This window comes from Telopea speciosissima, chromosome 2, assembly GCF_018873765.1.
Source record: "Telopea speciosissima isolate NSW1024214 ecotype Mountain lineage chromosome 2, Tspe_v1, whole genome shotgun sequence".
Taxonomy (NCBI): domain Eukaryota; kingdom Viridiplantae; phylum Streptophyta; class Magnoliopsida; order Proteales; family Proteaceae; genus Telopea; species Telopea speciosissima.
Window position 1 is genome coordinate 83141883 of NC_057917.1, and position 17324 is coordinate 83159206.

The window sequence follows — 17324 nt, forward strand, 5'->3', positions numbered from 1 at the left end:
GTAGTGTGACTATCCTAAGGATGACTTCAGAAAGGTGCTTCCCACATAATTTGCCCAGGTGCCCATAAAAAAGGCAGGAATAGTTTTGTATATCTTGGGGTTCAATATTTTCGTGAAAGAAACCCCTCTTCACACCTGTTTTTCCAACTGCAACATGGTTTCAAGTTTTGGGATCAAATCAGGATTAAAATGCACGATCTAGCAATCTGATACCAGTCACATTTTATCTCCTTAAGAATAGTTTTGTATATCTTGGGGTTTAATGTCAAACCACATGATATATATAAAGGGGAAAGGGGAGAACAAATACCAAGAACTTCCTTCCTATTCCTCTTCACTTTCTTTCTTCAGACTGTCCAAACCTTAATTTCCATCCGAACTCAAATATACTTGGTAACGTGATGGATAACATATATAACATATCAAGGAGTATGTTACAGTATATTTTATGGCATTTATATCTTATCAACCAAAACTGGACCAAAGAATAGAAGTTGCACAATAAACTGTTAAACGCTAGCTGCATTTAATTACTCGAGAGAACAATGCAAAGCTTTCAATACATTTACATTGACAAAAAAATATGAGTCACATCCATGTCTAAACAGTATAAGAAAAAGCATAGGAAGGAACGAGACCACAGTATTGGTGGGTTACACATCAAAGATTTGGCCATGATAAAATCTGGTTGCGGACAACAAATACACGTGATATTATAGGTTTAATTACATAGAATGCAAAGCAGAAACACAACCTGAGCACATAAATAATGAATCCAATATGCAATATGGTTGTTTTCACTAAATCATCAAGTAGTACACGGGGGCAGTCTCTAGAAAAACATGTGCCACAGGCCTATTATGTACTTTTATCATCAAAGCATCCTTAATCCTTACCTGCCTTGTTCTGATAGCTATAATGTTGGCTTAGCCCTCTTGTATGTTGTGTCCTGATTGATAGGTTCAAGATGCCAATTGGATGGGCCACTGTCAGAATCCATCTTGGATATATGTAAGATCCTGTTATGGTAGTTATAAAGGGTTCTTCGATGACCAATGCTGATATATGTTATCCCTGCTGCTTCAATCTGCTCGTATAGATGTACCTTCCAGGAAAGAAAAAAAAAAACCAAAAAATGACAACTGCAACAAGCTGAAGATTGCAATTTGTCAGAAATGATAATGGACTGACACCAAAATAGTATGGTTTTTCTAGCATATAATTACCTCATCTTTCTCAAAAATGATTATGCAATTATTTCAAAACTATTCATTCAGACTTTTTTCTCAATTTTTATAACGTGTTGAAATTCATGTACTTCAAAGTTTTCATTTTCTCAAGGTTTTATTAAACAAACTAGAACACATAATCCACAACAGTTTTCTGAATTGATATATTTCAGGGATGTGAAATGCTAATATATCACTAAATATTAGGATGTGATAGATAAACGAGGGAGAAATGATAAAAGATTACCATAGATAGATCCAAGATATAAGGTAGAAGATGTAATTCTCAACAAGAACATCACAATTGCCTAATGTACATGATAATGAAGCACACAGGCTGTACATCTCTCTCCCAAATGCAAAAGAAGGGTTTTTGGTTTCCAGTACAGCTCTAATAGTTGCCACATGCCAGGTTGGATGAGGCCCAAACTTTGTGGACAGGTAGTGCCCAGGGTCCCTTGCTCATAGACCAAGTTTCAGCCCATACAAAGTTGGCAATCCGGCACAATAAAGGGTGTACCCAGTGCACCAGGCTCCCACCACTGCAGGGTCTGGGGAGGGTCATAATGTACGCAGCCTTAGCTCCGCTTCGTGGAGAGGCTGTTTCTGGACTTGAACCTGCAACCACTAGGTCGCAATGAAGCAACCTTAGCGCTGCTCCAAGGCAATGCGGCATAATAAAGCTTTGAAAGTCCATTAAGAAAATGAAACTATTGAAAACAAATGTAAGGCTGAAAATAAAAGGGAAAATACCAATACATGGAGGATATATGATTGATTTGGCTCTGAAATTAGACAGATGGGCAATGCAGGCTATTTATCCAATGGACAGAATCACTTCATCAACCTTCCATGTGGTGCAATATGGCAGACAACTTCCCATGCATGGTATCAAGTATCGATAAGGTGGATAAGTATCAAAATTGGCCATGTTGATACAATACAGAACCAATACATAAAAATTTATGTACAGAAACAATACGGTATTGATATAGACCGATACAGCATCAATATGGACTGATACACTTGATACACAAGCTGCCAAAACCCGAAAATCCCAGTTTTTGAAAGAAAGAAAAAATTTTCCTGCTCTGATTTTTTTACCAAAACCTCAGTGGATCCCATTCATACTTGGAAACGACATAGAAAATTTGCATTAAAGCTCATGAAGGTTGAGATCAAACATTAAAAGCTGCCGATTGAAATATGTTTAAAATTTTGGGTTTTTTTTTTTTTTTTTTTTCCAGTTTAAATCTTGTTTTTTCTTACTTGTTTCTGCCAAGTATCACACCTAAACTTAAAAAAATGAACTAGGTTTGGATCATAATGAATTATTTGTGATCTATTATTCAAGTAGTTAGATACTACTTCAGGTTGTTTTAAATGTTAAAGGTAGAGTGTAGTATGGTTAATGTGTACATAATTTATGTTTCTATGTACTAAATAGTATGTTTATACTGCATATTTCTTTCTTGGTTTTGAACCTTTAAGGGTTAATTTAAGCTAGTACCCTAATACACAAACAGAATTTTCTTCCTCAAATCTTCTAACTTAATTGCTTCTTATTACTTATTAATAGGTTTGATATTACATTTTCCAATGAAGAACGAAATCATATAGATGTCGTGAAGACAGAGAGAACCTGACATCAATTGGGTATCATTATTTATTGTTTATTTATGGTGCACAATGCTTAAAACACTTGTTTTGCATGTATCATTACTCTCTAGTATGTCTCCGAGACGTATCTTAAAACTATAATGTGATTCTGGGCTACCTCAGGTCCTCAGGTAAGAATTCCAGAACCAATCAAATCCAAAATCACAGACTAAGGGAAGTTTTACAGAATTTAAGAGAAAACCAACAAAACAGAATCAGAAACTCAGATGCAAGTTAAAAACTCTGGTCGAAGGCTTTATTTTAATGACAGAATCAGATATCAAACGCTTAGGGTAATCCAATGGTTGGAATCTGAGATCTGAAGAATCCAACAGTAACAGGAATTCCACATACAAAATTTCAGAACCAGAACATGGGGAAATCTTATAACTTATCAAGCACAACTCAAAAAGTGGAATTGGGAGAGCTTATCAGCACAGGGAAATAACTACAGAAAATTTCAGCCAATTCCAATGGTGGAATTGGAAGATCTTGAGATTTCCTACTGGAACAAGGAATCTCAAGTATAATGACAATCGATCGCCAGGAGTTGCTGATCTTGGAAGGGTTAACAAAATATGAAGAATAAGTAATGCATAAAACCTAATTAACCAACTAATAGACACTAGAAGTAAACCAACAACAACTAAGAATCAAAATAAGAAATCATACACAGAGTTATAATCTGACTTGTAATCTGAAGAAGAAGATAGAAGAGACAAAGAAGGATATGACAAAAGGAATCACCACCTATGGCTTGAACTGGAATTACCACCAGTCAGTTTGTTGAATCGCCACAAGTCCACAACAGAGGTTTACTGCATCACCACAGTACGTATTCTGAATCACCACGGAATAAACAAAGGCTGAAGCCAATTCACATTTACTCAAAAGCACGCACAAAGCTGGGGCCCCTTACAAACTTTTTGCGATAATGTCTTAGAGAACCATAAGAGAGAGAGAAAGAGAGAGAGAAAGAGAGATATGGATAAGAGAAAAAGGAGATCATGAGAACCAAAGGGAAGATAAAGCTGGACGATAGATAGATTGTTCTATCGTCTATATAAAAGCAAAACGGAATTACATATTTTTCAACATTTTTCACTATTTAGGACCTCTGCATATAAGGATTATTTGGTCATAATTTTAACCTCATCATAAAATAGAAGATCACAAAATATTACATGCTTCGAGAATTCGATAGACTCAAGCTTGTGTTTTGCACTTAATTTTTTCCTAGATGCATGGATACAAGCAATACACATAAGCAATAACATCAGTGTAATAGACTGGAAGAATAAATCAATTATGTAAAATCCTATACCTCATTGTCTTCATCTAAAGCACTGGTAGATTCATCCAATAAAACCAATTTTGGTTTTGAAAGTAGCAAACGTGCAAATGCAAGACGTTGCTGCTCACCAAGGGAGAGAACACTAGACCATTCATTTGTACTATCCAGGCCATTAAAACGAGACAGAATGTAACCCAAGCGGACATCCTCCAACACACGAATAAGATCATCTACATTGGGCTTAGGCATTTTAACCACATCCTTCAGGTTTGGTGCTTGCATCAAGAAAGGCAGCGAATCTGTAACATCAAATTTAAATTTAACAAATTTTAAAAGGTTGCTCATTAAGTACGGATGAAGTTCAGAAATAATGTGTATGACTAATAAGGGACATACCAATTTTACTGATGAAGAATGTAACTGAATTATAGTCCTAAAAATTATATGATCCAGATGCAATATGTAGATTAAGAGAGAGCGAGAGGACCTGCCTAAAGACATCAGACTACAGGAGGTGAAGACATGAATGAATTCCATATGCATAGTTCAGTCCTCACATTTCTACGCTTCCAAAGGCTAACCTACTATGCTACATTTACATGGATGGAGTTGCAAGCCATAACAAAAGTGGCCGATCAAGAAAATAGGACACAATTCTAGAGCAGATGCATGGTATCGAATGGATATGAAAACTACCAACTCACAGTAAAAGAAAGATCCTAGAGTACCAGAAATTTCTCACAGGTTGCGACCTGGCCATAAAATAAAAAAATCCACAGAGATCACCAAGGCATAGTTCAAAATTTCAGTCAAAATACTGAAATTTCGGCGATTTATCTCGGTTTCGACCTTGGTCAAAACAAAACAACAAGCGAGTTAACAGGTCTACAAGGTTTCGATCGAAATACCAAATGACCGAAAAGTATTAGCCATTTTACCGAAACCCTACAATGCCACGTATAAAATGCCAAATTTTGCACGAAGCTCGAAGTTTCAATTGCAAGAGAGGTTTCAACCAAAAGGGTGGGAAATTCATAGAAATCTGGTTATTTTATCAAATTGCTTCGATATTTGGTTCTATTAAGGCATTGTGGAATGTGGACTAATAAAATGCATCTACTTCAATCGTTCTCTGGATTTGAATAAAGTTATATACAATATTCGAATTTGAAGGTAAATCTTTTTTTCCTTGAAATTATTTTTTGCAAAAAAAGTACGATAAATATATATTGGTTGGCCTTCAATTTTTTAGTTAGATGTCATAGACTGATCTACAAATTCATGGAGTCAGATTTAATTTTATGTTTTAATTTTGTTATTTATTTGAAAAGTTGATTTTCATAAAACTAATTTTTGAAAATACAATGTCAACATAAATTGGTTGGCCCACAATTTTTATATGTTAAGACACCGTTGACCGATCTATGACTTCATGGAGATCTTATTTTCTGTCCCAGAACTAATTTTTTTATTTAAAAAATTTATTGTAAGAATACAAAAAATTAATAAAATAGAGAAAACTAATCTTTTTTTGTTTGGAAAATCAAGAAAGTTTTGTGAATTATTATTGATGTGTTTCCAACTAATAGTGATTATTAGTTTGTTGTTCCTTAATTAATTTTCTTTAATTAGGTCACTATCATTTGTTAAAAATATAAAAAATTGTTTTAAGGGTTTTCTTCACCGGCACTATGCCTAGTGAAGTACAACACTTCACTATTTGCCACATGGCAATACATGGGTTAGTCCATGTGATTGGGGACCAGGAAAGCATCTCATTGGTACACTTTTAGCTTAAAATGAGTAGAGGAAGTAGCTAAATTTACACAGACAAAAAAAAAACCATTTTGTATTGTATATTTATTTCCATTTGATGGCATTTTGGCAATTTTACTAAAAAATTGAATCAGAGTTTGAGCAAATTTCCTTGCTTACTTTGGACTAAAATTTGGCCATTGAGATGTATGTGGGGTTCTCTATCACATGGACTAACCCATAACTGCCAAGTAACAAATAGTGAAGCGTTATACTTCACTAGGCTAGTGCCGCTTAGAAGGAACCTAGTTTTAATTGGGAAAACAATATAAGACTTGGGGGAAAATTAAGAAATACCTTCTTGTCGGTTTAGAAGTGTTAATTGTTGTAGAAAAGTTCATAATGTCCGCATTTTCGATGCAACAGTGTAAGAGATTGCAGAATGGCTAATCAATCCCAGGGGAGGGGAGCCCAGCATGGAATCATGGTGTACGTATTAGCATACTATGAGCCCCTACGTTCACAAGAGCGACTCAGTTTGATCATGTCATGCAGGATGCCGACCACGGTGTATGTGCCCCTCATACAGGCTACTTGAGTGGTCCGTGTCACCAGTTCAAAGTCTTCGGACCAGATGAGGCAGAAGATAGCATGGAAGTAGACGTTACAAGCTTGTCTGGCACACTTGGAAGCCTGAGTCTAGAGAAGAGTAGTGGACAAGGTGGGTATGGGCAGTGGCATGAACCTTCATTTGCCGCAAAGAGCTCAAGTTCCGAGTATAGTGGGTATTGAGGTATGGTCAGTATAGCTCTTCTTCATTCCCCACCGAATATGAAGGTCAATCACATAGTGGAGAGCTCCTCATACCCAGCCCCCCCCCCCCCCCAAAAAAAAATAATAATAAATAAATAAAAATAAAACCATATCAGCACAGTCCACAAAGCATTTAGGATGGATCTACATATACACATTCATGTCCTTAAGATCTATATTATAGGTTGGGTTATCCTGCATATGTTGACGATGCCACCTATAGGGCTGTTGTGGTGGACTATGATCATTTTTCAGGCATAGTATGACATGGCCGGCATTGTCATCAAGTGATATTGAGTCCGAGACTCTGTTCCAATGGTCCCAGAGGCACCATAATGATTATGCGGCTACCCACAATAGCATGTTGTATTGATTTTATGGTTGTAAAGTATTGTACATTTGTACTTATTATCAACAATTACACTTTCTGGCAATGTATTGTCAATTTATAACGTTAAATGCTTTCCAATTATATAGTTCTTCATTCCTATTGCATATTTTAATTCTTTTATTGAATGTTTCATATACAGGACTAAATTATGTGTAGAATATGCCATATAAGGGAAAGGATACAATAGGCTACAACGTATACTAGCAACCTAGGGTCCGAAGCCAAACTACCACTTAGGGTTTTTTTTTTTTTAATTCATCCAATCTAATGATTCAAACATGAGTAAACGTGCTTAACTAGGCACTACAAGAAATTTCAGAGCAAATTTTCAACATTTGGCCACTGAAATGGTCATTTCAAGTTGACCTGCGAAATGAACCAATTTTCGACTCCATTCGTATATTTTGACAGTGCATTTCAGTTTCAACCAAAATTAGGAATCTTGCACCAAGGTAACATGGTCAACCTCATAACCTGTGGTGTACTAATGGCTATCCAAATGGTCATCGAGTTGCAAACTAGTGATTTATGGGTTTCTGAACAGTCCATAGCATGGCAAAGCTTGCAATGAACCTTAGGACTCCACAGTCAAAAAGCGGAGCATATTAAAGGCTACCATATAGTAATAATGAGGTACACCATGGAAAACAAAGCTTGCTGTCAGGTGAAGCACTCGCTGTCCCCAGACATTTTTTCATTCTTACCCCTCTCTGCAACCTAAATCACATAATGCTTCTTGCTTTAATATAAGTACACTATCTCAATTCTCAACTATGCTTCTTGCTTCTTGCATTTTCTGCATACCTCCCACATATTGAATTTCTACCTATGACTAGAAAGCTCTGAAAATATAATCCTTTTTAAAATTTGAAAGTGTAAGAATTGCATACTTTCTTCCTACATGATGTTATTGCACTGATATTTGCTACACAGGAGAAGGATAGGGGAGATATTGAGCCCATTTTAGTCCATGATCTCAGTAGCCACATGTAAGAAAATCTGACCAGCTAGACTGCATCATTATTGGATCGTCCAGGGACTTATTCCCAATGTAATGTTATATTTTAACATGCATAAATGAGCAAAGCGTGACATAGATTAAAATGCATACCTGTGAATTTGGTATTCTTTGAGGATGGAACTGAATCTACATTCCATGTAGGATAAAGTAACTGCTGACGAAGTGTACCCAAAACCATATACGGTTTCTGAGGAAGGAAAAATATGTCCCTGCCTTTTCCACAGCTGTAGTTCTCAAGATCTCCATCCATCTTCAATGCACTATTTACTTCAAGAGATGTCCTATCTGGAGAAAGGGGTGGTTCAGGACTGTCCGCATCTTTCATATAGAATGTGATCTTCCCTATCCCTGTACTCCACAGACCAGCCATGGCTCTTAACAAAGAAGTCTTACCGCTCCCACTAGGGCCTGTTATCTGTAAACAAATTATTAAATTATAGTGAGATTCTTCACATCAAAGAGCAGATGGAGCCAGCTCAAAGCAGAAATATACTAACCAGCAAGTGGTCCTTTGTATTAACCTTCAAGGATAAGTCCCTAATAAGAGTAGCTTTACTCTTTGGGGTTTGTAGGGTCAAATTCTCAATGTCAACCAACTTATAACACTTGTCCGTTAGCATAGATCCATTTGACTGGATAACCGGAGAACTTCGAACATCACTGTATACAATACTAATCTCCTGATTAGGGTCTGAGAGTTGAGAGCCGCCGAGCTCCAACACATCATTGAACTCACCTACAATGTGGAAAACGTGGAAATTAGAAATTTTAGTAACTTTTCTTTTTCATTGCTGTGAGGAATGGTGACATTTTGGTGGCTTGTAGATGTGGAAGAAGTGTTTAACTGTAAAGACTAGAGGGTTCTTAGGCAGTCTAAGGGTGTATTCCTCTTTTTAGGCGGGCTAGTGCATGATGTAAACTTAATTGTAAAGTCACATTTCTAGGTATAGCTGGAGGTGAATTTCTTCGTTCACCATTTTTATGTAAAGCATTTCGCATTTTCCATTGATGGAAGATACATCACAATTGAAAAAAGGGGTAGGTGTACAGACATTAGATATGCACAAAAAAAAGGGGGGAAAGAAGTTTGTAAACTATACCTAGTCGATCGATTACAGCTGAAAAGGCGCTGATAGCCTGAAATTGGTATACAATGAGTGAAAAATCCCCAAGGATATGATTAAAAGCAGATACTGACTGGTTGATGACTCCAAACTCAATTTTTCCTGAGAAATACATTGGAGCAACAACTGCAGCAGGAAGAATCTGAATTAGATATCGATAACCACTGGTGAAGAACTCCAGATTTCGAGAAGAAATCAACAATTCCTGTAAAATAAACAGCAGAAACGAATACAGGAAAAGCAGTCAGATGCAAAACATGGCCATATAAACAAGCTATGTAGGGTAGGGACACCTCATTCTTTTGGTTGCTGTTGACCAAAGAAAAGCGTACCAAGAGGACCCAGAAAATAGAAAACCAATAAAAACCACTGGATCTTTAATGTTCTGATACCATGTAACAATATCACTGTATTAAAGACCAGCAATAAGAGAAGAGAAGAAGAAGAAGAGGGATTGACAAAGAGAAGAAAGGAAGGGAAAGCTACCCACGGTTTGTGTTGTGAACCGAATGACCAAACCGTGGGCAGCATCTTATATTTCTATGATGTAAGGCAGTACACAATTTCGAGAAGAAATCAACAATTCCTGTAAAATAAACAGCAGAAACGAATACAGGAAAAGCAGTCAGATGCAAAACATGGCCATATAAACAAGCTATGTAGGGTAGGGACACCTCATTCTTTTGGTTGCTGTTGACCAAAGAAAAGAGTACCATGAGGACTCAGAAAATAGAAAACCAATAAAAACCACTGGATCTTTAATGTTCTGATACCATGTAACAATATCACTGTATTAAAGACCAGCAATAAGAGAAGAGAAGAAGAAGAAGAGAGATTGACAAAGAGAAGAAAGGAAGGGAAAGCTACCCACGGTTTGTGTTGTGAACAGAATGACCAAACCGTGGGCAGCATCTTATATTTCTATGATGTAAGGCAGTACACAACCAACACATGAAAAAAAAAAAAGTACAATACCACTAGTGTCCTCACTAACTAAGCTAAACAATAGAAATCGTGGGCCTGTGGATCTAATATAAAGACTAACACTTAACAGGTTCTAATGATTTTTTCTTTTTTTTGGGGGGTAGGGGGGAAGCATGGGATAATCTAACCAGTGGAATGAAAAACCAACAAAAAGAAGGAATGCATACGGCTAAATTTTCAGAAGCACTTCTGAAACGCTGCAGCAGAAGCTGCATTTCATTCCTCTCTCCTCCATAGAAAGCAACTGATTCAGCATTTTCTCTAACACGCACAAGTCCATAACGAAAATCTGCTTCTTTTTTCTCTTGGAAGAAATTTAAGGTTACTAGGCCCTGCAATCACAAAGGAAAACTTTTTTTCATTTAAGCAAATAGCATTTCAATTTGGGCAACTTCAATTGCAAGAAAAAGGAAAAAAAATTACCCTTCCAAGATATACACTAATAGCCGTTCCACCAAACGAATACACAATAAGTACAACAAAAAGTGGTGGGTAGATGCCATACAGAATGTTACTAAATGATATCAAGTCTACTGCAGCGTTAAAAAATGCCAATGAAAATGAAAGAGCTGTTCCAGTAAAAGAACTTAGGTCATCAACAATCCGCTGATCTGGATTATCAATTATTGACTGGGATTGAATCTTGTAGAATGTCCTATTCTTAAGATACCGTTCCATATAATATTTTGTCATCCAAGACCTCCATCTCAAAGCAAGTGTATCCCTTGCATAATCTCTCAATACAAAGAACTGCAAAAAAAAACACATGCTTAATCCCTTAATATTAAGAACTGCAAACCCAAAATAAAACAGATAAATTCATAGAAGTAACAAGATCAAAGAGGAAATGATAGAAAACATATGTTTCCAAGGAAATTAAAACAGAGTTGAATAACATTAAAACGAGAGAAATCTCTTGAGATATATAGTACAATATCAAGTAAGAATTAAATCACCTAAATTTAAAAAAAATCCTAAGGGTGAATATATCTTAGTCAACCACCAAGAGAAGCTTGTCTAGTTGGCCCAAAATATCTGCAAAGTGGCATGTCAAATGGGGTCCAAATTTAGTGGACAAGAAGTGTTACACCCGTGCCCAAAAAACCCGGGCTAATTTGAACTTTGGTTGCAAGTCCTGAACCCGAACCCTAACCCGAATCCAATTGTAGGTCAGGAACCCGAAATCATAGCCCCCAATACATTGTAAAATATTAACTAGATGATCGATCAAGAAAAAGGGACCCCAGTTGTGAGATTCCACTTGCTGGTAATCAGATGGATACTTCCCCCATGCAATTGCAAGATGCACGACCAGATGTACGGATCATGGTAAGTACCACTAGCTGGCAAACCATAACCATAGATTTAATATGTTGAACTTGAGAATCATGATGGGTGAGTGTTTGTTCGCGAAGACACCGACACTCAGGATGTTTCGACACATGGACAGCAAGGAAACCACACACTGGTCGACTACTCTCATCGACCAGAGCTGCTGTCATAACAAATCTATGTCCTGAGAGTACGGGGACTAGTGTCTCGAGTCGGGGATCTTGCCGCCGCGTCCCAATTACCTCGTAGAAATATTCCCTGACAGTTATTGGGTACGCGAGACCCGCGTATCATCCCACATACAAAAAATCGGAATAATAATCTGTTTTTGGACTTTTAGCCTTAACCAAACAAGTCCCTAGACCCACTACTATATAAACCAAAGCTAAGGCTAAACCTATCTACACTATTACAATCGTTGGGAGGAGGAGAGGAAAATAAGAAGGAAGAGAAGGAAGGGTTTAGGTTTTCACTCAATTGCTTAGTTTGGTAAGGATCATCATTTTCTCCACCCTCTGGCCATCTCAGTTCACTTTCTATATTAAACCATTTCTAAAATCTGATTTTCTTTTCCAATTGCTTAGCTTGGTAGGAGAAATTAAGTTGTAACCCATCCCTTGCTTACAATTTCAAGGTAAATTCTGATCTTAATTGAAACCCTATCATCTAATTCTGTTCCTAAGCTTGGAATTCAGGTTAAAACCATGAATTATCCAATACTATCTATGTCTAAATGTAAATTAGTTTTGGAAATCAAGAAATTGAACTTAAACCCTTCATGCATGCTTAATGCAACCTTAATTTCTTAGACTTAAATCTAATTTTGAACCAATTCTAACCATCCTTCACTGTCTATGCTTGAGTTGAAGCATTAGATGTTGATTTCCAGCCATGCATGGCTGATTTCTTAAATTGGAATCCAAACCTTATGCATGCACCCAAACCCACATTAGTTCTTCAAATTACCCATTTCCCTAACCCAATTTGAGTTATAGAAACTCAATTCTATGTGTAGTCATCAACCCTAAGACCAATTAAGCAAATCCATATCAAAACCCCCCCTAAAACGAATTTTTATCCTCTGCTGTTCACTGCCCGAACAGCACAGTGCTGTCCCCTCACATGGGGCGCAAAATGACGACAGCAGGTACTGTTCGGGCAGCGGACGCAGAGGAAAACGATCCCCCCCCTAAAACCCCTATTTTCGACCTTGATTTTGCTAGTGGCAAAATCTCTGGTCAATATCTGTGGTCGACTACTCCTATCGACCAGAGAATGCGACCACAGTCAAAATTATAAGCCTAGCTACTGTATCACTCTGGTCGACTGAACCCATCAACCAGAGTTGTTGTCAAATCTGTAATGAGTCTTAAACCTAATCTAACCTAACCCTATGGCTACCCTAGGACCCCATCTAACCTCATACAAGTGTTGTCAGGCGTGTATGGCTTACCAATCATAGGTTAGCACCATTTGAACGACGTGGCCTATCGGCAATCATTCTGAAGATCGATTCAACTACACGAACGCAAGAACATCAAGGTGAGTGGGGATAGACAATCGACTTCTTTTTGGGAATGCTTATTTCATTTAGTTGTTTTGTTAGATATCATGCATATGTATGAGATTCATTCTTATATATTGTTTGAAACTGATCTATTGACTCATTCTTGTTTATGGCATATGGATTATGGAACTATGGATGGTTAATGATGTGATGGTGAGATGTGTTTGAATGTGAATCTTTGTCATGCTAGTTTAGATGTCGTAGTCATCTTGGAAACGAGAGGTATGATGTGTCGTAGTATGGGATGCGGAAACATTGTACACCTAGTACTATGCCATTTAATCTGCATAAGGATAGGAATGTCACTCCCTGGTGCTACAACCCTTACCAACAGGGGTATAGGTGTTGGGTGATCATAGCTCCCTTTCGTCTGAGGAGTGAGTTGTAATCCGGAATGGGACCCAGGCTTTGATTATCAGGGTCTACCCACGGGTTGGTATACAATGCCACTACCGGTGCAGGTTCCCAGGGTAATGGCTGGGGATTCGGTGCTTTAAGGAGCGGGAGAATACGTGAATGTTTCTCCTGTTATTATCGTAGCACAAACTTAGAGACTTAGGCATTGTTGTTAGGTGGAATTAAGATTAAAATTGAATCTCATGCATATAGAATCTTGTTTGCGAATGCTTGCATGGTTTATCTTCACTCGCTGGGCTCAGCGGAGCTCACCCCTCGAGAAAACCCCTTTTTAGATGTTTTGCAGGTAAAGCCATACTAGTGCTGGGAAATGATGTTGAACCAGGAGGCACTATTGATGATGATTTTACAAAATTGGAATCTGCGAAACTAAGTTACTTTGTTTATGTGTTTACTGTGCTCCTTGCATTTATCGTATGGTTAAATCCACTGTAAATATATAATTGTACAATTTAGCTTTCCGTCTTGTTAGTTTACTTTTGGGGATGTAATTCAAGATGTGGGAAAAGAAAACCTTAATGACTGTGAATATAAACTTATTTTAAATTAATAGGAACTTTCCGCTATACTCTGAATGGCTTTATTTAATTTTCTTTATGTTAATTGTGGGGCTTGTGATGTGTAACTACTGCATCTGGATCCTGGAGGTATTTGAATACTTCGGGTATTCGGGTCAACTGCCGAATCCTCCCAGGGGGTGGGTTCGGGGTGTAACAGGAAGACCCCAAGGTCCCTCTGCCCACGTGTCAAGTTTCAGCCCAAATGGAGTAAGCCAAACGGCAAAATAAAGATTTGAATATCAAGGACTACGAGAGGGTGCATGCGAGTACATTGAACTACTGAAAAGACATGGGTTCATAGACATACACGATAGAGTATTTGATTGAAGTTGAGTGTGAAAATTGACATGTGGCCAATCCAAACCTTCCCCTATCCATCCAACAAACGAAATTGCCACATCATCCTGCCAAGTGCCTAAACTAAGTAGGTACCCAAGAGAATGTTCTCTGGTTGGAGGCCATCAAGATGGCATATTTGCAATTCAAAATTAGGAAGAAACGAATTTAGAGATTGAAAAAGTATGTAGGTGGAGAGAGGGGGGAAAAGGGGGAGGCACCTATTTGTTGGAGAAACATTCAATTTTTCCATAGATGGAAAAGGCTCAGATGACGATGATGATGCCAATGATGGTATAAGTGTGAATCTTTATAGGTGTTGATGGTTCATTCTCCTTTGAGGTGGTCTAGCCCCATATGTCATCCTAAAGTCATGCAGAATAATGTAAAGATTCCATGGGATACTACAATTAACATTAAAAATGAGATGTACTTAATCGCCATGAAATTAAAGTCGTCTCTAAGTCTCTTCCATAAATGACATCAAAGCCAAATGTTTGAAGGTACCCAAAAAAATTATCTTAAGGATATTAATAAATTTGGTAATAAATAAGTAAAAATCTTGAAAATTAAAGGATCAAATTTGTTGATACAACTTAATAAGATGCTTTCCTACAGGACTTATTATGTGAAGTTTAAAAGGCATTTGCCACTTTCTGAATTGCATGATCTGAAGGAGAAAAAATTGGTTTCATCAAAAGACGGATAGTTCCTAAAAAAGGGGAAACAAAAAAACCTTAGATTTCCTCTTTCCGGATTATTAATCTTTTTATTCCAAAAAATTCTGCTTACTTTATGTTTATACATAAACATAATAGATGGATCGCCAATTCAGCATTAAATAAAAAAGTGCCTTCTACAGTTTTGTCCAGGAAATGGTTCAAGTAATCGATCTTAGTATTCTATATCTAAAAGATTGCCATTTTAAAATCATTGACGTGCAAAGATAGTGGTAGAAAGAATACCATGCTGCGCACAGGCTTCAACAGTTTAGTTTTAACTATGTTAATGTTATTGGTAGGTGACTGACCACAATAGCCCAAATAAACAGAATGATAGATTCCATCTCAATATGCTCTCCATATGGCTTTTAGAGCAATACCTAAGAAAGTGCAGCAATGTGCTCACCGGAATTCCTCCAGCAAAACCCCCCAGGTAATACAGAAGTTGTTTTGTAAACTGTTCCTGGTCTTTGTCTTGCACAAACAAAAAGGACATCAAAGTTTAATCAGTCAAAACACATGTTATACCTGCTACTATTTCTACATGTACAAGTCATTTCATGCATTGTGGAAGAACTATATCAAACTCAGAAAGAGAATATGATAGTAATTAAACTTACTAGCCAGCGCATTATAGAAATCTCGGCCGAGAAAATTGAAGCCAACACTGATTCCTGTAGTAGCCAAAGTGAGAGCAAATACGGCTGCAAGCCGTAGCCTGGCTTGGACTTTGTCATCTGAGGACCAATATGGAGCAGCAACTTTCCAGAATCTCCTCCAAAGTGTTTGAAGATCAGGGACCTTTCGTTGTGAATCCTATAGCATGGTGGGAGGGGGGGGGGGGGACAAAAACCAAAACGAAAATGAAAAATGTTCAAGGGAGTGCTTAAGCTCCTTCTCATTCCATCCCAATCAATCAGATCTAGATAAGTAAATACCAAATTATCAAAAAAGTGAAAAGATGTAAAAGAATTCCAGCGGCATTTTAAAAAAAATAACAACAGTAACAATGGCTGAGAGAGAGAGAGAGACCATATCTTTCTGTGGTTCGGAGAATGGAGAATCATCGGAAGTTGAAGTAGTTGTATTGGTTATTCTCTGAGACAGTAACAAGGATCTCCTTCTGCGAATCTTTTCCTTGATAGCCATACCAAGAAACAAAGTGGAGAAGATTTTACTCGGATTAAGAAGAGAAGCTGAGGTGAATTGAGGGGAAGGAGAGGGAGCTAAGAAGACCAAGAGTCGTGGTGGATGGTACTGGTAATTGCTTGAGCAACAGAAAGGGTGTGCAGGCGTGAGAAACATTTTCTTCACTTTATATTCTTCTTTTTTTAGTTTTTTTTTTTTCCCCCCCCTCTTTTTTCTCTCCCTTAAACTCCCTGTATCCTTTCTCTCTTCTTTTTTATCCTGCGTGTCGTGTTCTTAGCTCAAGGAGGGGGAAGGGGGACGTCAAAAGATACGACCGAGTTCTCTGCGTTCACTTCATGTTCGCTCCTCACTCCTCGCTCCTCGCTCCTCGCTCCTCGGTTTTGGGACTTGGGACATGGAAATGCAGTAGCAGCGATATCGTGACTTATATATGTATGTATATTTGTTGTGGGTTTGTATGTTTATCCATCCATCTATTATATGTGGTGTTCAGTGGTGACGCGCGTTAGCTTTTTGGAAGTTGTAGTGGGAACACTGTTTCAAAAAATTGGAGTCGGTTTAGTGGAATCGGTCGGGATTGATCTTGATTCCGCCCATTCTAAAGTGACCAATTCTAGGGTTTTTCGGATTGAATCACTGGATTATCAATCCTGGAATTTTCGATGAATTTGAAATCGGCAGCAACCAATTCGATCCGATTCTAGGTGGAAAGCATGGATTCAAAACATAGAATCAAGATCCTGATTGATTGGACCTGGATCGGCCTTGGGCATTTAAATGCTTTATTCTGTATAGGATCCGACAAGCCAGATCGTCAGACTCAAGATCCACCGATTCCAATAGTGTGAAGTGAATAGATTTTAAACAACGGCGCACATCCCCTTTTAGGGAAAAATAACTCTGTATGGTAATGTAGCCTAAACCAGCTCCGATGAGTCTCTCTCTCTCCTCCTCATATGAAAAGATAATTC

The 17324-nt window shown here is 37.7% G+C and overlaps 1 protein-coding gene across 1 annotated transcript; it reads right to left on the bottom strand.

Moving 5' to 3' along the window:
* Positions 1–633: 633 nt before the first annotated feature.
* Positions 634–16527, bottom strand: LOC122652528 (ABC transporter D family member 2, chloroplastic). The gene is made up of 10 exons (XM_043846294.1): positions 16237–16527; positions 15825–16020; positions 15611–15678; positions 10694–11020; positions 10438–10602; positions 9263–9491; positions 8660–8898; positions 8253–8577; positions 4213–4481; positions 634–1105 (listed from the first exon to the last, which is right to left on the bottom strand). Exons 1-10 carry the CDS (start codon positions 16507–16509, stop codon positions 914–916), a joined length of 2283 nt encoding a protein of 760 aa, XP_043702229.1. The 5' UTR covers positions 16510–16527; the 3' UTR covers positions 634–913.
* Between the last annotated feature and the right edge of the window lie 797 nt (positions 16528–17324).

What these genes read in the sequence shown, in the direction of transcription:
- LOC122652528 (XM_043846294.1), bottom strand. Translation starts at nt 16,509, where the DNA reads ATGTTTCTCACGCCTGCACACCCTTTCTGTTGCTCAAGCAATTACCAG. An exon ending in CCGAACCACAGAAAGATATG is followed by an intron (nt 16,021 to 16,236) that starts GTCTCTCTCTCT and finishes ACCATGCTATAG; the next exon opens with GATTCACAACGAAAGGTCCC. An exon ending in GTTTTGCTGGAGGAATTCCG is followed by an intron (nt 11,021 to 15,610) that starts GTGAGCACATTG and finishes TTTTTTTTGCAG; the next exon opens with TTCTTTGTATTGAGAGATTA.